At 57.4% G+C, this 22,999-nt stretch overlaps 2 protein-coding genes across 2 annotated transcripts in view; one reads left to right on the top strand and one right to left on the bottom strand.

Moving 5' to 3' along the window:
* The window catches only part of Fam222a (family with sequence similarity 222 member A), a 43,248-nt gene extending 26,898 nt beyond the window's left edge, over positions 1-16,350 (top strand). The window contains exon 3 of the mRNA XM_052168495.1: positions 14,051-16,350. Within this exon, the coding sequence (XP_052024455.1) occupies positions 14,051-15,321 (1,271 nt within the window). The 3' untranslated portion in view covers positions 15,322-16,350. The remainder of the gene's footprint in view (positions 1-14,050) is intronic.
* A 5,790-nt stretch (positions 16,351-22,140) lies between these two features.
* Positions 22,141-22,999, bottom strand: part of Trpv4 (transient receptor potential cation channel subfamily V member 4) — a 39,563-nt gene continuing 38,704 nt past the window's right edge. The window contains exon 16 of the mRNA XM_052168713.1: positions 22,141-22,819. Coding sequence (XP_052024673.1) covers positions 22,662-22,819 — 158 coding nt within the window. The 3' untranslated portion in view covers positions 22,141-22,661. The remainder of the gene's footprint in view (positions 22,820-22,999) is intronic.

The raw sequence follows: 22,999 nt of genomic DNA, 5'->3' as shown, positions 1-22,999 counted from the left end.
ACTGTACAGCTTCTGCCCTGTAGCCTGGAAGCAGCTGTTGACACTGTCGATGCTGCTTCCACTATTTATTTATCTTGAAAGTAACATTCTTTTTCAACATTCCTAAGGAAGGAAGGAGTGGAGAGACCAAAGCCCCTCCTCTCTGAGGCGGCTGATGTCCATTTCCTGTGTGCCCACAGATGTTTTATGTGCTTCAGCAAATGTGTGTGTGCATGCGCGCATGCGCACATCTGGCATGGTCCAGCACTCACCGCTTGGCCAAGCGTCGCCCAGGTCAGCTGCCAAAGAGCTGCCTCTTTCCATATTCCTTTCTCTGGTAGACCATAATCTGTTTGGCCGGCCCCCTGTTTAAACCGTCCGCAGCAGCTTGTTGGTACGATAAGCAATACAGCTGGAAAGCCTGGGTTGTCGCCAGGTGTGAACGAGCGTGGGGGAAACTCTGGAAGAGGAAATACAGGGTCAGGACATGCCAGACACTTTGTGATGCGGTGGGTGTGTTCTGACAGCGTTAGCTGTCACACCCTGACATGGTGTGCAGTCCTGTCTGTGTAAAGGACCCACTTGCCCACACCTGTGCAGCGGACCCGGATTTACTGTCTTATTTTTTTCTCCCAGAAACAATGGTAACTCAATCTCTGGGCACAACTAAAACCTAATGTCGTAAGCTTTATTAAAATCGGATCCCTCTGGTGGCAGGTCCTTGCGGATCCGCCATGATACTAGGAAACTATAACAGCTACATCTTACCCCTCTGCTGTCCCAGCTCCAAAGGGTGGTTTACTGTGTCTTAAAAGTGCCCAGCACTTGGGAGGCAGAGGCAGGTGGATCTCTGAGTTTGAGGACAGCTTGGGCTGCACAGTGAGTTCCGGGACAGCCAGTACTATGTAGAGAGACCCTGCCTGCCTCATTTGTTTTGTAATTTACTGGCTGTAAAGTGGGAAGCTGAGATCTGTGTGCGTTCACAAAGTCAGCCCGGTGCTGCTCTCCTTTTCCGGTTTGGTGGTCCTGGGGGTTGAACCCACTGCTTTGCTCCTGCTAAGCAAGCTCTGACCACTGAGCTCACCAACCAGGTCCACTATGTTCCCACTCATATTTATCCCCACCCCCTTGTGCTTTCATTTTTTGAGGCAAGGCCTTGTGTAGCCCAGGCTGGCCTTGAACTCACTGAGTAGCCAAAGATGTCTCTGGCCTCCTGATCCCCTGCTTCTACCTCCCCAGTGCCAGGATACAGGTCACATGACAATGCCCAGTTGTTTTCATTGCTGGGAGTTAGAAACTTTGGCTGAGTTTACCCAGCTCTACTGACCCTGTCCAGCCAGGGGTGATCTCTAGATACATTCACAGAGGAGGGCCACCCCTCCTCCCCTCCGCCCTCCACCCCTCATCCACAGAGAAGTTCAACTGAACTTCACAACCCACTCATTCACACAGTGTGGGTTCTTTTGTGGTTGTTTTTCTGTAATCACATTTTATCTCTCTCTCTCTCTCTCACACACACACACACACACACACACGTCACTAGGCACATGGTAAAGGTCAGAGAACAACTTGCAGGAATCAGTTATCCATCCTCTTCCAAACTCAAGTCCTCCGGCAGGGTGGCCACCCTCCGGCCCACCCTGGCTGGCTCTTCAAGGCCAGCCACGTGGAAGGGCCAGCCACGTGGAAGGGCGGATAATACAAGTTCAAACCACCCCGTCTCCATGGTAACATTGTGTACTTGCCCTCTGACCGAGGAGCCACTTACTCATAGTGTGGGACCTTAGATCCGGGCAGAAATGGCGTTTGGTAACATCGTCTTCCTCTCCGCCCCCAGCCAGGCATGTCTGTGTGCTCAGACTTCCTCTCTGTCGCTTGGGGATGTTCTGAGTGGCTGCATTTAGCTCCCATACATTTGGGGCCCAGTTTGCTGCTGGAGAGGAAGGTGCTCTGATACGGCATGGGCATGCCGCCGTCTCCTGCCGCTGTAAGGCCCTCCCTATCATCAGTGAGAATGAGCATTTACTAATACTTTTCCGTGCTGACACAGGTCTCGTGTAGGCCAAGCTAGTTTAGACCTGCCACGCATTTGAGAATGTGCTTATTATACACACACACACACACACACACACACACACACCCCTCTCCCTGCAGAGTTGGGGTGACAGGTGTGCCCCACCATGCTCCGGGGTCTTGTGTTTGTTTTGAGACAGGGTCTCACTTTGTAGCTCTGGCTGGCCTGGGGCCCTCTGTGTAGATCAGGCTGGCCCCACACTTACCAGTATCCACCTGTCTCTGCCTCCCGAGCGCTGGGGTTAAAGGTGTATGTCACCACGTCCCGCTCCTATTTTATCTTTTCTTTGGTTAGAGTTGACTCTGTCGTCCCTAGAACATTAACAAAATAGAGGAATACAGACTGGCAGGGACCAAACCCCTATCCCACAGCTGCCATGTCCTGGGTAATCTGCACACCACAGTGTTCTTGGAATGTTGATACCTGGAAGTTTTAAAATAAGAATGGGGGTTGGAATACTTCCAGACAGCTTTGCATGTCATGAGCTTTCTCTGGTCTCTTAGCATGACGTCACTGGGTACCTTCGTGTTAAAATACCTTATATTCCTGCTTGGACCTCAGGTGGTCACAGGGAATCACTCCAGGGCGTACTTTCAGGGTTAGATCTGTTCTTTTAAATTCTTCCCTTAGGCAACTTTAATATCCTTTAAGGCAGGTTCTTAAATGTAGCCCAGGCTACCCCACCCTCCTCCCTCCTACCACAGCTTCACCTCGCCCCTTGCTGGGCAAGGGTTAATGTCTGTTAAAGCTTGCCTATTCCAGGGAGAACCGGCCTGTGTGCCACGTGGGGCCGGGAGCTTTTTAACGCTGTTCACTATTTCTGCTCTAATAATTATTCTCCTGCTCCTTGAATGAGTCCAAGACCCAGGTTTCTCTGAGTCTGCAGAGCGGGGCAGTGTTGTTACGAGGCATTTCACCCCGTTGCTGGGGGTTTCTCTGCGTGCACAGCTTCATGCCGCACAGCTGAGGAGGCCGGAGGATGACCCCAGGCTCCCATGCTTGTTCAAGACAGCCCCTTTCTTAACTGCAACTTGCTGGCTCGGCTGCCAGTGAGCCCCAGGCATTTGGCTGTTTTTGCTTCCCCGGTGCTGGGGTTACAGTCCTGTGTCACCAAGTCGTACTTAGTGGGTTCTAAGGGACAGGGGCACTCTGCTGACGGGGCCATCTCCTAGTCTCTTCCCCTGTTCTTCTTGATTAGATCAGCCAGTGACGTGACCTGCGACTGCCGTCCTCTAGAGATCCATCTACAGTATTCATTAGAAATGTTGCCTTTTCGAGATTCTAATTCACTGATTTATCTTCTATTAAAATCTTCCTGCATTTTCAAGTGATTTTTTTGAGCGAGAGACTTAAAAAAATTATCCATGTGATTGTGTGCCTCAGCTGGTGCGTGGAGGTCAGAGGGCAGATGCCAGGACTCAGTTCTTCCCTTCTGCCTTCCCTTCTGCCCAGGTCCCAGGTCCCAGCCAGCGCCATTACCCACTGACATGATTTTTTTTAAAGGAAAAAGTCTACAAAGTCTGTATTCATATTTTGAATTTTACTTTCCAGTTTTCCAATTTTGGTTGATTTTTTTACTTCATCCTGACGTATCCAAGCCCCACCTGTCCATCTAAAAGCAGGGTGCCTTCTTTGCCATGGATAAAGATGCTTCTGGATGTTTATTGAAGTCTCTGTGTCTAGGGATGGGACATAGCTCCGGAAAGATGCCAGATCTTGTCTGGAGTTTTTTGTGATACAAAGTAACCTTGGGTTTGGTTTGGTTTCCTAAGAGAACTTAGAAGGAGGGGAAGCTGCCTTTGGGAGTCAGCTTTCCGCACACTCTCTCTCTGCCTCTCTCTGGATAAAGGGGCTGGATGCCCCCTGCTAGCCTGCTCCAGGATGTTTCTTTCCGTGGACTCAGTCCACGGTGATACCACAACACTGTTTACCAGGCCTATTTTAGTGCAGTAAACCGTCATAGGAAGTAAATCCTTTTTAAAAAATGAACACATTTAACACTTTGGGGCCTGGACATGGTTTCAGATAGCTAACTCTGCCTCTGAACTCTGTTTTTCTTGATACCTTTGCCAGTCCTACTGTCGAGGCGGATTAAGCTTTGCGACACGACACAGTACTCCTCCCCATTTAATTCTTAGTGGTGTGGCTGATGTGTGTGGTCTGAACTCATGCGTCGGAGGATTTTGTATTTCCTCTTGCACTATGAGCTGGATGCTTTCAATTGTGTGTGTGTGTGTGTGTGTGTGTGAGTGTGTGTGTGTGTGTGGTGCTAGAGAGTGACACCAAGTGCCTTCCTCTGCTCTCCTCTGTTTAAACAGCGCTCACAGACGCCAGGACCTCCTTGTCTCTCTGCCTCCCCTTCACAGGGCCAAGGCTCTGAGCGCAAGCCCTGGTTTCCAGGCAGGTCCTTCCCGGGCGGGCGGGCGGGCGGGCGGAGTCATCCCCTACCCAGTTCTGTTTCTAACTCTGTATCACTGTTCCCTGAAGAAAGGGTTGAAAGCGGCCTGTTCCGCCATTGCTCCCTGGAGCTGGCTTTGTATCTGCAAGTGGCGTCTTCCGGTCCCAGCTTGTAAAGATGAGCATGATCCTCGCTGTAACCGGCCCCTCGTTCCCTCCCGTGGTCAGCTGCGCCATCGCCGCAGCCCCTCGCTTCTACCACGCATCCCGGTTTTATGTCACTGTGTCCTCAAGAAACAAGATCCCAGCGCCAGTGCTTTAGCCCATGTCCCGTCATCTGAAGCTAGTTGGCTCCCCGTGTGCTGCTGGGTGACCTCAAGTGATCGATAGTCTGGATTTCCCACATACCATATGCTGCTCCTTGCCTTGCCTCTCAAGCTGAAGGAGTTAAAGAAAATGACTCTTCTTGCCGCCCTTCCACCCACCCCCTCCCCGCACCCTTCTCAAACTTAGATGTCTTCCGTGTCCAGAGTTTACCAAAGTGTCTTGGGTTGACCTGTTTTAATTCTTTCCTGGGCCCATAGCCACTGTGATGGTTTGTGCATGCTTGGGCCAGGAAGTGGCAATATTTGGACCCTGTAGGAGTGGGTGTGGCTCTGTTGGAGGAGGCGTGGCTCTGTTAGAATGGGTGTGGCCTTGTTGGAGGAGGTGTGTCACCATGGGCCTGGGCTATAAGACCCTCATCCTAAACCGGGCGGTGGTGGCACAGGCCTGTAATCCCAGCACTCTGGGAGGCAGAGGCAGGCGGATTTCTGAGTTCGAGGCCAGCCTGGTCTACAGAGTGAGTTCCAGGACAGCCAGGGCTATACAGAGAAACCCTGTCTCGGAAAAAACCAAATCCAAAAAACCAAAAAAAAAAAAAAGACCCTCATCCTAGCTGTCTGGAAGCCAGTCTTCCTCTAGCAGCCTTCAGATGAAGATGTAGAACTCTCAGCTCCTCCTGCACCAAGCCTACCTGGATGCTGCCATGCTCCCACCTTGATAATGGACTGAACCTCTGAACCTGTAAGCCGGCCCCAGTTACATGTTGTCCTTTATAAGAACTGCCTTGGTCATGGTGTCTGTTCACAGCAGTAAAACTCTAAGATAGCCTGTAAACCTGGATTTCATTCCCCAGCCCCACCCCCACCCCCCAGTTTCTCCCTTTGTGCCTTCTCTCTCCCTGTGCTTTGTGTTTGAGGTGCCCCCTGGCTCAGCACATCACCACTTCCTACAATTGGGCATTCCCTATGACCTGTCATTTGTAGTTTCTGTTCTGGTGAGCCTTGAGCCATTAGCATTTCTATAGGGGCCACTGATTCTCATCACAAAGTGGGCCAGCAAGATGGCTCAATAGGTGTGTGTGTGTGTGTGTGTGTGTGTGTGAGAGAGAGAGAGAGAGAGAGAGAGAGAGAGAGAGAGAGAGAGAGGGAGGGAGGGAGAGAGAGAGTATGAGTCCAAACCTAAGTCCAGTTCCTGAGACAGCATAGTGGAGGGAGAGAAATAATGACTCTTTTTTTTTTTTTTTTTTTTTTTTGGTGGTGGTTTCTCTGTGTAGCCCTGGCTGTCCTAGAACTCACTCTGTAGACCAGGCTGACCTCAAACTCAGAAATCCGCCTGCCTCTGCCTCCCAGAGTGCTGGGATTAAAGGCGTGCGCCACCACCGCCCGGCGAGAACTGCCGCTTTTAAGTTGTCCTTTAACCTCCATGTATGTTGCCTTCCCACTTCCAAAATAGAAATGTAACAAACAAGCTAGAAGGGGCAGGCACATCCGACTTACGTCCTTCCTGAGGGGGGAGGAAGGTCTGGCGTGTTGGACCCCTGCTCCTCGTCTGTCTGGAGGATCCAGTCAGACTCACCCACCAGTGAGCCTGAGGGCTTAGAACTTGGCGGGAGCAAAACCCCCAGACCACACTGCCGTCCACAGGGAGAGAAAGAAAATGAAGACATACAAGGGCCACACAGACAACACCCGGGAGAACACTGTGGCTCTGAGCCCAGAGGATGCCGGGCTTTGTGTGCGAACAGCCACTTCCAACCTTGTGCCACATGGCGTGGCCCAGTGTACCTGACTGCCCGGCAGCCAGAAAGCAAAGGTGTAACTGTCCTGATAAAACCTCGCTGGTGGCAGCGCAGCTGTGGTGGGCGGGGCAAGGGCTGCTTACTTTGCCAAGACCTCAGTTCTAGCCCCACCACCTTTGTTCTCCCACTGCAGCCCAAGCAAGCCTCAAATTACAGCAACCCTCCTGCCTCAGCCTCTTGCTGAGCCATCTCTACAGACCCTGTTTATTTCTTTTATATGAGTACACTGTAGCTGCCTTCAGACACACCAGAAGATGGCGTCAGATCCCATTACAGATGGTTGTGAGCCAGCATGTGGTTGTTGGGATTTGAACTCGGGACCTCTGGAAGAGCAGTCGGTGTTCTTAACCATTGAGCCATCCCCCCAGCTCCTGGTTCTGTGGATCTCACATGGGACTCTCTAGCACCCTGACGTGCTGCAGGTGCTTCTCCTTATGCCTGGGACCCACAGTGGCCTGAGTATTATAACTTGGCCTTGAGCTTCAAACTTAGAAACGGTTTGGGCTCTTCCGGATCCCCAGCATTTCAGGACAAGCGTCTTGGTTTCTGCGAGGAGGCCAGCCGAGATTCTGACAGGCATGACCGGGCCTGGCGACCAGATGCCAACCCTAAGTCTCCCGGTGCATGGACATGGGATGTCTTCCCGTTTACTGAAGTCATTTTTTTCCATATCTTGTCACTTTCAGACCATTTTGTTCTTCTGTTGAAATTTATTCCCAAGTATCCTATTACTTTTGATGCTGTTAGAAACAGAATTGGGGATTTTTGTTGTTTGTTTGTTCTCTGTGCTTTGTTAATCCCCGTGCGGGGCCTGCAACCCAGGGCCTTGTGTGTTTGCTCAATAACAGTTCTACTGCTGAGCTCTACCCTCTGCCCGGGTATCTCATCTCATTCCCTGCAATGTGAGCATGCAGAACCAGATCTGAGAGAAAGTGGCAGAGCCAGAGAAGGAGGCGTGGCATGGCGAGGCAGGCTGACCCTCCCGTGGGTGGTGCAGACTAGAGTCATGTGTGGCCAAAACAGCCACACTAAGGGGCAGGTAAGAAATGCTGAGGCTGGGCTGGAGAGAGGGCTCAGTGGTTAAGAGCACCGACTGCTCTTCCAGAGGTCCTGAGTTCAAATCCCTGCACCCACATGGTGGCTCACAACCATCTGTAATGAGATCTGATGCCCTCTTCTGGAGTGTCTGAAGACAGCTGCTACAGTGTACTCACATACATAAAATAAATAAATCTCAAAAAAAATCCTGAGGCTTAGGTGAGAGACAGGCAAGTTAGGTGGGAAGGTTGGAACTGTCCCCTAGCCCCACCTTCAGCCCCGCCTTCTGGGGTACAGAAGTCACTCCCAAGGCTCTAGTCAGCGCTTGAGGTTGAACAAGGCCTTCCTGTTTTGGTATGTGCAGGGTATCCCCTGCTTCGACCCACGTGGCTTCATTGATATGTCCAAGCACCCGAGTGTCCTCCCACCCTGCCCCAAGGGCTAGGCCAGAGCTCCTGCCACCGCAAGCCCTGGAGGTGGCTCCCAGCTATTAACAGAGCCTGCCTGGGATTACCCAGGGTCTGATCCTCTGGTCAGCCACCAGGGGTCAGTAGGTGCAGCAGATTGGGGTCCGGGACAGCCAGCACTGTACCTGTACCCAGCAGCATCCCTGGCGGCTGCTTGAGCCCTTCCCATAAAGACCAGGGAACAGCTGCTCCCCCTGTCCAGTAGCCCCCGCCCACCCCCTCCCGATCTCCCTCATTAGGAATTCCGCTGGTGCCACCAGCTAATTAGTGTCACGTTAATTGAGCATTCAGGAGGCTGCCACCTCCAAGGGCGGAGTGTCACGGTGAAGGGGAATACAGATGAAGGGTGGTGCCCAGGGACCCTTTCTGTCCCAGGGACTCACACACCCCTCCCTCCCATCTCAACACGGAATTCCCTGGGACTTCCTGATCCTGCCGCCAACCCTCCACTCCTGTGGGAAGAGGACAGCCCCATTCTGTACCCTGAAATCTGAACTTCCCCCAGAACTACTGCTCCAGGGGCATATATACCATGAGTCGGGAGGGGCCTGGCCACGGGGGGGGGGGGGGGGGCGGGGCAGTGCTAAGCTTCTGTCTGCAGCACCAGGCTCCTGAGCAGGTCCCTGCCCTTCCAGAGTATATACCTCACAAAGCACAACCTGTCCCCAATGGTCCCGGCCTGGATTCTGCTTGAGTCTCCCTGAATCTAGAAGCTACCTTTTCAGCCCTACATTGGCAAGAACTGGGGCTGCCCAAGGTCTGCACGGGCAAAGCGCAGTCTCTAGCCCCTTAGCTTCTCTTCTCGGAGCTGTGGACCCCACAGCGGAGCCCCGCCCTCTCTTCCCTGCCAGGCAGCGATGCAGTGAAGCCATCTCTTGTCTCCCTGAGGCAACATTAAACCCCACTCAGAGGGCTGATTTTAATTGGCTTAATATACTCGTTAATAACCGCATCTATTTAACGCACCTGTAAAAGGCCCATAACATTAACTTAATGGCAGCGACAGTTCGCCCGGCACTTCCTGCCAGCCTTTTAAATCTCCAGACAAGCCTTTAATGGGGGCTTCATGGATGGAGATGGATTGGGGGAGAGACAAGCAGGGAGAGGCAGCCCAGGTCACCCTTGCTGGATGCTGTCCCCGCGTGTCTAACCTTTCCTGAGAAACCAGGCCTCCTCCAAGTGTCTCAGGAGGGCACAATACCTGGCCCAGAGGACACGTGACAGACACTGTATGTGCATTCAGGGCCTGTGACTGGATGGGGAGGCTGTAGAGGCGGGTAGGACCTCCAGTGTCGCCCTGAACAAGCTCCGGAAAAATCACTGTTGTCAGAACCGGAGGACGCGAGGGAGGCCGGCCCTTTGCACGGCTCCGAGACCCTTCAGGGCTCACAGGGGGTGAAGTCAGTTTTCTGCAGGCTCAGAGAAGGACCTCGGTGTCCTGAGGCACACAGGGTAGACCCGGGACTTAAAAGCCTGTCTGTCACCTGCCTCCCAACTCCACATCCGAGTCATCCACTTTCTCCAGCCAGGTCCATTTAATACCCCACTCACGATGGACACATCTGTGGGCTAACCTGCTAGGGCCCTCGGAACCCGCATCAGCCATCGTCGTAACTCCAGCTAGGGACCAAACCTCTGACACATGGCCTCTCAGGGCTGTTTATATCCACCCCGGGGGCACACGCCCAGTGGCCTGGGGCCGGGAGGTTTGTTCTCCCAGCACCCAGCTCTCTGTCAGGTCCAGTGTGGCTTCCTCTCTTTTTCCCTTACATGGAGGGCACTGCCTCACTGACCGCTGAGTCCAAGCCAGGAACCCCTCCAGCCCTCGGTCAGTCCCTGCGATTCTCAGGGTAGTGTGGCAAACTATCCCAGGAATCAGCGCCAAGCAGCCACTGTGCCCCGAACAGGACAGGACAGTCTTTCTCATAATGTTTCTGGGGATGGGGAGGGCGGGCGCTTAGGTCTTCTGAATACAAGACACCTGTCTGTGGCCTCTGCATGCAGCTGGGGCTAAGTGCAGGTCACAAGGCCTTTACCAAGTTACCACGAGCGGTGTTGAATGCCTTTGATGCCAGCACTTGGGAGGCGTAGGCAGGCCGTCCCTGAAAATGTTTGTGAGGTCTACATAGTGAATTCCAGAACAAAGAGACCGTGTGTGTGTGTGTGTGTGTGTGTGTGTGTGTGTGTGAGAGAGAGAGAGAGAGAGAGAGAGAGAGAGATGGAGAGAGAGAGATGGAGAGAGGTAGAGAGAGATAGGAGAGGGATTGAGAGAGAGATAAATAGATAAGTAAAGAGAGAGTCTCATAAAAGCTACTCCTCTGCCCACCCACACTACATTCTTCTTTGGACAATCGAGCCACTAATCCAGTTTCTGTCAGACAAGGAGTACCAGACGCCATCATTGATGGGAGACATGCCCAAGAACGCAGACATCTCCCCACCCATCAGCCTGCCACCATCCTGTTTCAGGGACTTGTTGATGCTCACCACCCCTATGCAGGGTGCCAGTCCCTTAGCCTGCTGCCTGTGTAGTAGAGTGCAGGAAAACATGGGTATTGGGCAGGCGGAGGCAGTGAGTCGGCAGGGACCCAGAATGGGTAGGCTCAAGGGTCCGCTGGTCCCTGCCGAGACAAAGATGCCAGGAGGAGTCCCCAAGCCAGCTGGAGCACGGGAGCTGGACCTGACTGAGGAGCCCCACAGAGCTCCCTGGCCCTCCCACCTCCAGGGACCTTTCCCTAGTCCCCGGGCCCTGTGTTTACCAAACAGACTGACAGCATGCGCGCCTGTGGCTGGGTTTTCTCCACAGAAAAGTCTGGAACTTTGCCAACCTGGGCCCAGGAGCCAAGTAGCCCAAGGCCCCGCGCCAAGCCAGTCCACTGCAGAGCAGGCTGGCAGAAGCATGAGGGAGAGCCAGAAAAGTCTTCTTGGGACCAAGGGTTAAGGCAGAGGCTGCTGTGTGAACGGCCATGATTAATCCAGGTCTGGGATGGGAGGCTCCGGCAGCCCCGCCCGTGATGGCTGGGCCAACAGAGGCTTACCAAGCACCAAACAGGAAACAATGACACTAAGCAGTCTCTTTCCTTGAAGCTGGATGGTGGCCTCCTCAGGGTGAGAGGGCCTGCCTGGGACCGAGTGCGGGCCGTCCAGAAAGCAGGCTGACCCAGCTCTGACCTTGGCTGGTTGTAACCCCTGACCTCCTCACCTGTAAAATGTGTCATCTTACCTTGTGACCTAGTGGCTGATGGGACTCAGAAACCCAAGGGTCCCTCAGGCCTAGCTGGAGCTGAACTACCTGCTTCCAACAAGACTCACGAGGCCATTGTCCCGGCTTCCGGTCATCTGCGGAGCCTCTCCACAAGGTCCTTTTGTGACCCTGTGTTGTGGGGGAGCCACATTCCTTCCAAAGGGTCTGATTATAAACTGCAACCCTGCCTGTATGGACCCGGGGACTTGCAGGAGCGTGAGTGGTCAGGACGGCAGGTCTCCAGGCCGCCTGCCACATGTCACACCATCCACCCTACCTACATCACAGGGATGCCGTTCCTCCATACACAAGCCACTCAGAAAATGGAGGATGCAGGGCCTGGCACACAGTCATACCAGCATTATCCAAACACCCTCTCCCTCAGCACCACCCCCACCGCACCCGGGGCCACCGCCCGCTCGCCCGCAGGACGCTCGCTGACCAGAAAGGGGCGAGGTGCGCCCTCTCTCGGTAAGCAGACCGAAGAACAATCAGCCCTCCTTTTTCCTTCAGGTTTTGAACACCTAATTTATTCCATCCATTAGATAGATTTTGTAGATTTAATCATCTTCACAGTTGGTGGCTCATTGGATACTCAAGATAAACTCGGAATGAAAGAATAATGCCGGGGACAAATGAGTTTTCACACCACAATGGCAGACGCTCGCCCGGGAAGAGTTTAAGGGGGCGCGAGAACGCGCGTGGATATCATTTTTCCCCCTCCCGGCAGCTGCTTTTGCTGAGTCTGGTGGGTTTCCATAGCTAATTTCACCAGTTTCGTTCATCTGTAAAATTGCATAAAAGTGACATTTTTGTGCTCATTATAGCAACTGCTGATTTATGGCTGGCGAATGAAGAGCTGGCCCCTTTTTTGCGGGACTCTCGGAGCGGTGCTAAGTGCCCATGAAATTGCTTGTATAATGTAGTTTAAATCCAATCGCAGAGAAAGATTCCCCCATTGGCCAAAGTGACATTTCCATTCTCCACACCAAGTTTATTTTAGGCTACTTAAGAACAGGGGGTGCCCAGCGCGGGGCAGGGGCGGACGTACCTGCTGCAGCTGGCTTAGGCCCCAAGATTGCGAGGGGAGAGGGTGCTACCCCCCGCCCCCGGTCCATGCTGTCACTGCCCCCTTCCGCATCAGCCCTGTTCAACACCATCTGTAGCTGCCCGGTACCCCGAGCCAAGCACTTGCTGACCTGTGGGGCTACACGGATCCCCCACACCCAAGTCTGTTGCCGTGCGCTTTGAGATGTGGAGAAGCCACTGAGCCCACTGGAAGCCGCCAGTGTCCATGCCCTGGTCATGACAGGCACGTAGCTCCAGCTGTTTGGTGTGCCCAGTGTAGTGAGAAGCCACTCTGGTAGGCACGGGCCCGGCTCTGCTGGTCTGAGCCTCCCGGCTGCCTCTGGTGACCCTGTCTGGGAGAGCTAACTCTGCTGCCTCCCAAATACAGAGAGCCATCATCCAGACGGACGCTGGACCAAAGCTGTGCGGGTCAGGGCTCTGGGAGGACCACACGGGAGGCCTCCAGTGGGAAGGGCCCCGTGGGTGTCCCTCTCTGGTGAGGCCCTGTCCTGGGCCAGAGTTAAACAACACAGATCTCCCCCCACCCCCAGTTCTGCCTCGTGAACATGGACCTGGTAAACCCAAGTCTCCCAGGAGTTCCGCTCTGTGCCTCACCCCGCTGGGCCCTTGGTAGAGCCAAGGTCACCATTACCATCCCGGTTCCTCGAGTGGGAAAAGAGAGGCTTGTGTAAGCAGAGAGCTCGCCCAGGACTACACAGCCCACCTAACCATGGTTACACCCACACCCCTGCCACCCTGACCCCTGCCCATGTCCCCCTGCCTCAGAGGAAGCTGTGGGCTAGGCTCTAGAATGGCTCAGGGTGTCAGAAGAGTCAGAGTCTGGAACATCACACCCAGCATCAACAGGGCAGCGGCCATGAGCACTTCATGGTCAGAGTCACCTCGCCACACCAGGGCCGCCAGCACAGCTAGTCCGTGCGGCTAGAAGCCGGCATTACGGCACATGGGAAGGACAGGTGGAGGGATTGGAGCTTCAGGGTCAATCCTGTAGGATCAGGAATGAGGGTAACTGGGAACAAACACAGGTTCCTATCTCTTTTTTTTTTCTTTCTAAGATTTATTTTTATATGTAAGTACACTGTTGCTGTCTTCATATGTACCAGAAGAGGGCATCAGATCTCATTAAGGATGGTCGTGAGCCACCTTGTGGTTGCTGGGATTTGAACTCCGGACCTTCAGAAGAGCAGTCAGTACTTTTTTTTTTTTTTTTTTTTTTTTAATTTTTTGATTTGTTTTGTTGTTGTTTTGGGGTTTTTTGTTTTGTTTTGTTTGTTTCGTTTTGTTTTTTTGAGACAGGGTTTCTCTGTATAGGCTGTCCTGGAACTCACTCTGTAGAGCAGGCTGGCCTCGAACTCAGAAATCCACCTGCCTCTGCAGTCAGTGCTCTTAACCACTGAGCCATCTCTCCAGCCCAACACAGGTTCCTGTCTCAAAGAGGAAAGGGGCCCATGTCCCCACCTTGTGCATGCGTGCAGTTTCCTCTGTGAGCCTTATGTTTTGGTCAGAAGTGGGAAGTGTGGGAGGAACGTGGGGTTGGGGGGGGGGTGGAGGGAAGGGGGAGGAGCAGCTCCCGGAGCCGGAGCCGTGGGGGGAACGAGGGGCTGCAGCTGCGCCTCTCACCTGTGCCTCTGTCCCCGCAGGCGAGTCCGTGGCCGGCTCTATGCAGTCCACCCGCTACCCAAGCCCAGCCGAGCTGGACGCCTACGCGGAGAAGGTGGCCAACAGCCCCCTGTCCATCAAGATCTTCCCCACCAACATTCGCGTGCCACAGCACAAGCACCTGAGCCGCACGGTCAACGGCTACGACACCAGCGGCCAGCGTTACAGCCCCTACCCTCAGCACGCCACCGGCTACCAGGGCCTGCTGGCCATCGTCAAGGCTGCGGTCTCCTCCGGCGCCACCGCGCCCGCCGGGCACGCCAAGAGCGTGCTCAAGAGCGTGGAGGGCAAGCGGACCAAACTGTCGCCGGCCACCGTGCAGGTGGGCATTGCGCCCTACCCAGTGCCCAGCACCCTGGGGCCCTTGGCCTACCCGAAGCCACCCGAGGCGCCCGCGCCACCACCCAACCTGCCCGCAGCAGCCACTACCGCCTCTGTGATCCCTCTGCCAGGCCGGGGCCTGCCCCTGCCCCCCTCCAACCTTCCCTCTATCCACAGCATCCTGTACCAGCTTAACCAGCAGTGCCAGGCCCCCGGGGCTGCACCGAGCGCCTGTCAGGGCGTGGCTGTGCCCCACCCCAGTCCAGCCAAGCATGGCCCGGTACCCAGCTTTCCTAGCGTGGCTTACTCGGCCACAGCCGGTCTGCCGGACTGCAGGAAGGGCACCGAACTGAGCCAGGGAACCACATCAGCCCTGGCACTGTCTGGGGCCACCAAACCCGCAGGGTATGCGGAAGGCGGCCTGGATTACCTGCTGTGGCCGCAGAAGCCGCCCCCGCCCCCGCCCCAGCTGCGGGCCTACAGCGGCAACACCGTAGCCGGCAAGTCCCAGTCCCCAGAGACCTGTGGCGGGAGGGCATTCGAGAGGGCCAGCGGGTCGCCCCACAACTGCGGCATGGGGCTGCCGGGCAGCTTCACGGTGGGCCAGTACTTCGCCGCCCCCTGGAACAGTGTTCTGGTGACCCCTACCAGTGACTGCTACAACCCAGCAGCTGTAGTGACGGAGCTGGGACCCGGAGGCGCCCGGGAGCTAGCCGGGCCTCCCGGAGACACACTGTCGGGCCTAGGCAGCAAGAGCGTGTGTAACACGGCGGTACTGAGCAGCAGCCTCCAGTCGCTGGAGTACCTCATCAACGACATCCGGCCGCCCTGCATCAAGGAGCAGATGCTGGGTAAGGGCTACGAGACGGTGGCGGTGCCCCGGCTGCTGGACCACCAGCACGCCCACATCCGCCTACCCGTCTACAGATAAGGTCTACGCGCGGGCACGTGGACAGACGGACAGGGTGCGGGGGTCGGCAGGCCCTGTGTCCACACAGGAGGAAGCCAGGCTGGTTACCTCCTCGCTGCAGTGGGCAGGCGGGTTCACCTCACATCCCAGGGCTTCTCCTCCCGCTTGGTGCCCCAGGAAGCAGGGAGGGTCCCGGGCTGGCTGCGAGACCCGAGGCCACCCAGGCAGGGAGGGAAAGGCAGAGGCCAGCGAGTTCGTTCCTTCCGGGTCTCCAGCCACATTCCCCAGTCTCGGGGGGAAAGGAGCAGAGGGGGCTCCAGCGCTCGTCCCTGGGTCCAGAGTGCCCCACCCACCCCCACCAACTAACCCAGGTGAAGACCACCCTGACTCCAGACTCCCAGAGGCCTCAGGGCTACCAGCCCCTCCCTGTTCCTGCTGACCCTTCCCGTACCCACCCCACCCTCCCTACTAGGAACCACGCCCAGCCTACTCGTATGCCCCAGACCAGCCTCTCCTCCATCCCCCATAATACATCTCACAGGGCTGCTGGGAACAGTTGGTGCGTCGCACAAGGGCACCTTGCCCAAGGAGACTCCACTCACATCCTAGACTTGTGTATTTATTACAACTGTCTGCATTTCAAGGAAGGGACACCATCTTCCTATTCGCACAAAGATGTCACGGTGGGGGCTGACAAGGGACCTGTAAATTCAGGCTCCATTCGCAAGGACGATCTTGCCTGCTTGGCGTGTCGGGGTCTCCTGGGGACCAGTGGGAGGGTGACCTGGCTGTAACTGGAACACCCAACCCGGCGCCTGTTCTGCATCCCCCTGCCCCTGCACTGCCGTGGGGTGGAGATGAGCCCCGCCGGCCCCAGGCGCTCCGGAAGCGGTACTGTATCTCTCCAAGGCCTGTCTGAGCACTAAGTGCATTTACAAATCTCTGAGAATGTTTTTTTTATACTAAAATTGACCATTATATTCTACTGTGAGAAGTGCGGTCTGTCTGCACTATATTGTTTTAAAAACGAAGAGAAAGAAAAAAAAAGGAAAACAGATGGTGTCTCAGCTGTGGGCTTGCTGTGAAGCTGTTCTCTTTCTCACAGGCTTCCCTACCTCGGGGACCCATGGGCGGGCGCCCCAGGGAGCCTGTGGGGGCGGGGTGGGTGGCATACAGGGTGTGCCAACTTGTTACAAAGCTCTTCAAGATGAGTGGTATCTGTGCCTTATGTGTCACCTCACAGACTGGTGGCCCATGGTCCATCCACAGGCAAACTCACTCCTGATCCCCTCCTCCCCGGTGCTGGGGTGACTCTGAAACTTCCCCATTGGAAGTCCTCCCCAGAATCCCGCTTGCCACTGCCCTAGCGTAAATGGCGGCAGTGTAGCCGAGAACAGGCTTCCCATCATCCTGGGCAGCGTGGAATGTGCAAGCTGGCACCTGGCATATAGCCACACCCTGCCTGCCACTCACCAGGGACGAGCTGTACCTCCCAGACTCACAGTGTCCTTGTAAGGTGGGAACTCACTGGGCACCCCATGGAGAAGGCCAAGAGCACACCTGTCCTGCCACCCGCAGGGGTCAGAGCACACCTGTCCTGCCACCCGCAGGGGTCAGAGCACACCTGTCCTGCCACCCGCAGGGGTCAGAGCACACCTGTCCTGCCACCCGCAGGGGTCAGAGCACACCTGTCCTGCCACCCGCAGGGGTCAGAGCACACCTGTCCTGCCACCCGCAGGGGTCAGAGCACACCTGTCCTGCCACCCGCAGGGGTCAGAGCCTCCAGCAGGATGGCAGCCTGGAAGAGGGGTCCCACCCACCAGCACGAGGACTTCCTTGTGCCCTGTCCCCAACCCATGCTTCCTCCCCAGCTCCTCCCCAGTCCAAGAGCCTGGCGGGCCTCAGTGCTGGGAGAACTCGGAACCTCCGATCTGAGGCAACCCTGTCGTCCCACACAGAACCCCGGCCAGAGATAGAACACTGCCACCCCAGCCAGGACTTCAAGTGAGCCAGGCCAACAGCTGGGGCCACAGGCTCTTGAAGTCTTGCAGCCTCCCATGGTCTGTTCAGGAAATGGAGACTCAGCGTCCATGTGTGGGTAAGACCAGGCCTTTCTATGAGCCGGTCAGGAGCCAGGCACCTCTGCTAGCCCATGGGGAACGGGAGAGGAGGACATTATGGCAGAGAACGAGCAGGTGACATGATGACCTCAGCGGTGCTATCAGGTGAGGCACGAGATCGCACTCATTTCCCAGAGCGGACACAGGACCCAAGGAAAATAACGGCACCCCACACTGCCTAAAACCAAAGCCAGTGGGACGCTCAGAGCCTAGACAGGCAGATGGGCAGGGTCCGGCCTCCACGGCTACACTGAGCTGCCCCAAGTGTGCTTTCCTCAAATGACTGCAGTAGGAACCAGGGCATGGGGACACCAGGAATGGTGACAGAGGGCGGACCGCCCTGCTATCAGCAGGCATCTGAGTTCAGGGCACCCAGCAGGGCACGAGCCTAGCCTAGGCCTGGGAGCCCACAGAGCCATCTGCACTGTGGCTGGGTTCCTTCTCTCTGGGCCTCAGTTTCCCTTCTAAGACGGCTGACCCGAAGAGCATTCTAGATGCAGTGGCCCAGGTCACAACCAGACAGGACAGCCTCGGGACGGGTAAGGTCACCAAAGTGATGGAATGCGACCCATGCGGTCAAAGGTTCGGGGCCTGGCAGCTTCAGCGTGCAGAGCGCTCTGCACAGGTGACCTCCGAGAAGCCCTCCGGGAATTCCCGCCCCACTCCCGCTGCCCTCTCGGCAAGGCTGTGGGTTTTGTGTGCTAAGGGCTGGCCCGTGGCGGGGGCGGCAGCAGCGTCCTCCACCTTCTCCACCGCAGCGGTGGCTGCCCCTGCTCTACACGCCAAGGGCTCTCGCCCGGGAACGATCTCGGGCGCCCGTGTGTCCGGCGAGCAGGTGGCCACCATATCCAAGGCTAAAGCGGTAGAGCCAGCGGGGCGACTTCTGCGTCTAAGCAGATCAGGGCAGCCAGCGTCTGAGACAGGGACAGACACCTTAGGCTCCGCCCAGCCCTGCCCTAGAGACGCAGACCACACCCCACACCCCCACCCCGACATACTGAAGTCTCTGGAGGCCTGCAGCCTAGACACCCACAGCTTACCCACTATTCTGTCAACATCCGAACTTAAGGATTTATTTTTCTATTAAAGTCCCGGGAAACTCCCTCCATGCTGCAGTGGAGGAGAGAGTGCCTTATTCCTCAGCCTCAGTTTCCCCGGTTGTAACACGCATAATGTGCTGTGGTGGAGGAGAGATTTGAATGCAGCTGTGGTCAGGCGCCCCCGCCTCGTCTGACTACTGCATCCGGCCAGGATGGCCTCTCTGTCTGAGGCGGGAGGGAGCTCAGTACGTAGCCCGGCCTTGAACTCATCCTCCTGCCTGAGTGACCAAGCCCCGAGGTCACAGGAGATGAGAACGACTACGAAGAGAAAGCTGAGGCCCAGGGAGGGACGACAGCCTGGGGCCTCCAGGAACTTGATCCTGAGCTAGGCCACCTTCTCAGAGCGCAGGCCGTTCCCAAGCCCAGGCTCCCACGTGTCCCTTGGGCCTTTTCCGAGAGTCCCCAGGTCTGACCACAGCCACCTCAGCAAGACCACACCCACCCAGCAAGACCACACCCACCCAGCAAGGACACACCCACTCATCAAGACCACACCCACCCAGCAAGGACACACCCACTCATCAAGACCACACCCACCCAGCAAGGACACACCCACTCATCAAGACCACACCTACTCTGACAAGGGCACGCCGCTCCCAGCCTGACCCCCACACCCCTTGGCTCTGCGGTCCCTGGGGGCGTGGTCTCCGCTGGCCACCGTCCTCCCGTCCTCTTACCTCCCACCCTCCCTCCCTTCTGGGAGTCCCCAGACCTCATTGCCCCCAGGGACTCCAGGGTCCTCAAAGATGAAAGGGCCGGGAGGTGCCTAGCTGTCAAGGACACGCCCGTGGGGGCCAGAGTGGGGGGCGTGGGGGCGACAGGCGCCACCGGCCCAGCGTGGAAGTCCTGCGAAGCGTCCCGTGGCCCGACCTGGTTGTTTTGGTCACCGCTGTGTCCCTTACTTTCCAGAGATCTTTAAGCCGTGGGGGGCGGGGCGCAGGGTTGTCTCGCACGCAGTACGCATGCGCGCCCCGGCCACGTGACCGTTCACAGCCTGTCACTCACCCTTGCCCTAAGGCGGGCCACGAAGATCTGCTCACACCCCATTGGCCAACACCCAGCACCGTTAGCCCATGTGTGGGCGTGGACTAGAAGTGGGGCGTGACATCACACACCTGCGTTGGGAGGTGGCTGCAGGACTGCGGGTTCAAGGCCGGCCTGGGACAGATACAGGACAGATGCAGGAATAAAACAGGAAAAGGAAGGGAAAGGCTGTGTTCCAGTAGCAGGCGTGGCCTGTGCTAACGTTCCTGGGTGAGGGGTGGCTGGTCCTGCCTTAGGGGTGGAGGGGACTCCAGCCAAAAACCGCCATGCCTGACCAATGAGAGAGCGTCCGGCGTGGACCGGAGCCGCCCGGAAAGAGGCGGCCCTGCGTGGATCGCGTTGCCAGCCTCGAGGGCAACCTGGGCAATCCTGACTGGGGCAAAACCCACACAGACCCTGCAGCCGCCCGGATCCAGCCGCCCGGATCCAGCCACGCCCGAAGCCCGCCCCGCGGGGTCGTGTTCGGTCACGTGGGCCGCGCTAAGCTGGGAGGCTGAGTGAGGGCGCTGGTTCGCGGCCAGCCCGAGCGAGCGGGACTCCGTCACCGCTCACACGCGGACACCTTGTCACACACAAGGGCGAAAGTGTGTCCACGACGTGGGGGGAGTCTTGGGGCCACCAGATTAGCGGGGGAGACGGCTCAGCGCTGCCTCGAGGGCTATGAGTTCAGTCCTCGGCACCCACATAGTAGAGGGCGGAGCTGACTGTCCTCTGACGTCATGGCATCTGTGCCCCACCCCACACAAAATGAATAAAGTTTATTTTAATAAGGGCTGCAGAGGCGGCTCGTGTGTGTCACGGACTCTCACGTCGGGAGCTCCGGTTTCAGGGGATCTGGGCGCTGCGGGCACGGCACACTCATGGTAACAGGTGTACCAGCAAAACACGTGTGTGTGTGTGTGTGTGTGTGTGTGTCTGTGTGCGCGCATCTGTGCGCGTGTGCGCGCGCGTGTCTGTGTGCGGGAGAGAGAGAGGGAGAGGAGTGCCAACTTTATATCCCAGAGCTTTTGGGGTGGGGACGGGGGCGATTCCAGACTGGGTTTCTCTGTGTAGCCCTGGCTAACCTAGAACTCACTCTGTAGACCAGGCTGGCCTCGAACTCAGAAATCCACCTGCCTCTGCCTCCCAAGTGCTGGGATTAAAGGCGTGTGCCACCACTGCCCGGCTTAAAGACACGGTTTCTATGGATAAGGAGATGAGGCCCTGAGAGGACAAGATACCTATTCCCAGTCACACAGCAAGTTCTCCTGGCCTTGTCCCCTGGTCACTTTGTATCTCTCGCGACTTCTCATCCACCGGCTGAGGACAAAAGGTGGCCAGGGCATCACAGGACGCACCCTGTGCCCGGAGTCCAGAGACCGGATGACTCCGGCCCTGATCCTGTGATTTGGAGCAGGGTCTTCCCTTCTGGGCTTCAGTCTCCTCAGAAATAAACTGGGTCTCAGGTATCTTCTTCATGAGCTTGGGCTGAGTGGAAAAAAATAAAGAGCCCGAGGGCAGGAAGGCCCACGCGGCCTCTCTGAGGCCTGGTCTAGTCCCCTGCACACAGTAGGTGTGGGGGCCTGGCCTAGTCCCCTGCACACAGCCTGCCCACTCTAGCCCTTGTGGGGCGGCAGCGCCTTTCTCTGGAAGAGGAAACTCCCAGGGTCTTGGGAGACCTGGGGAAACCTTGTCAGGTTCTAAACCTTAGGACACTTGCGTGCGGCCTGCACCAAGCAGTTCACGGAGAGCCACGGGGGGAGGGCAGGAGGGCCCAGGCGCCTCGGCTGGGGACGGGAGGGTCGCTGGGGTGGGGTGTGACCCTGCTGGGCTCTCTTCCTGTGTGGACGGGCCTCGCGCAGCCCGGGGTGGCCTCGAACTCTTCGTGTAAACGTGAGCCCTTTTGACTGACAGTGTCACCGTGCAGCCCAGGCTGGCCTCGAACTCTCAGAGCGCCACGACGCCTGAGTACAGGAAGAAACGATCCTGTAACGGCCTGTAAATGGGACACAGCCGTATGGAGGCGCTGCGGAGGGCCGCCTGCGGGGTCCGCGGCCGACTGCGGCCTTGGTCGGAAGACACGAGGGCCGCCAGCGCGCTGTTGCCCCGGACTGGGGCGCATGGCGTCCGCGGGGGCCTCGCCTGGTCACAGGCGGAGTCCGGGCCTCAGGGCGGCCGTGCGCTGGCGGGGAGGGCACAGGGCACATCGGCGGCCCCACCCTCTGCACACGGAGTCCCCTGTGCCCTGAGAGCGGCCCCATGCGCCTGCATCACCGGGACCACCGTGCCTCAGTGTCCCTCGTCCCTGAGCAGCGCTGTGCTCCCCAGAGTGCCACACCCCTCCGTCATCCCCGCCCCCCACCTCCACCAGCACCCCACCCTCCCCCACCCTCCACCCTCATCGACTCTGCTACTGTCCCCGGGACCACGCCCTCTACCTCCACCACTTTCGCCGTGACCACGCCCACCAGCAGCCTTTCCCTGCCGCCCACACTCGCAGTGTCGTTCACCGAGTGGTGCAGGTGTCCCACGCCCCCTGGTGTCTTGTGCCCGCCCCCTCCCCACTTCCGGCCTCACCCCACGGTGTCCACCGAGAATAAACAACATTTATTGAGCACCAGCGGCCACGATCTCTACAAAGCACAGAGAGCCACCTCGGCCCGCCGCGCCATTTTCCTGAGGACAGCAATAAATAACGCACAAGAGGGACGGGGCCGAGCCCTGCGGTGGAGGGGCCCTGAGCTTAGGCGACTCCACGGGAGTGAGACAGGAGCCCCGCCCCATGGGGAGGAGCTGACAGGAGCCCCGCCCCGGGGAAGGAGCTGACAGGAGCCCCGCCCCGTGGGGAAAGGAGCTGACAGGAGCCCCGCCCCGTGGGGAGGAGCGGGCAGGAGCCCCGCCCCCGGGGAAAGGAGCTGACAGGAGCCCCGCCCCGTGGGGAGGAGCTGACAGGAGCCCCGCCCCGTGGGAGGAGCTGAGAGCGGAGGTTGTGGCGGACTCCGGAGGGTCCTGGGGCCTCCCCAGGGTTTGTGCAGAGGCCCTCACCTCCGAGGTCACGTGGGCGCGGGAGGACACCGGACAAATGCCGAGCCGCAGGTGCCCAGCCCCGGCACCGTCCCTAGAGAGGAGCACCCTCCGTCCTCCACTTGGGGGCGTGCCCCTGCTGGTGGCCGTCACAGTTGGGGTTCCCCAGGGAATCCAGGGGCACCACCACGTCGTCTGCGCCTGAGTTCTTGTTCAGCTCCACCACGCGGGGCACCACGGAGGACCAGCGATCTGGACACAGGGAGGACGGGGAGGGTTAACGGCCGCGCAAGCAGGGAGCACCGCAGTGGGCTGCACGCTGAGAGAAGTGGGGGGCGGGGTATGCGCGCTTTGCGGAGGTGAAAATGGATTCGGGGGAAGTCCGGACGCACACAGGGAGGGACGGAGATGGAGGGCGGGTCAGAGGCCCGG

Source organism: Apodemus sylvaticus, chromosome 22 (assembly GCF_947179515.1).
Source record: "Apodemus sylvaticus chromosome 22, mApoSyl1.1, whole genome shotgun sequence".
Taxonomy (NCBI): domain Eukaryota; kingdom Metazoa; phylum Chordata; class Mammalia; order Rodentia; family Muridae; genus Apodemus; species Apodemus sylvaticus.
The sequence above is the reverse complement of the archived record's forward strand: the minus strand, read 5'-3'. Positions and strand labels throughout refer to the sequence as shown.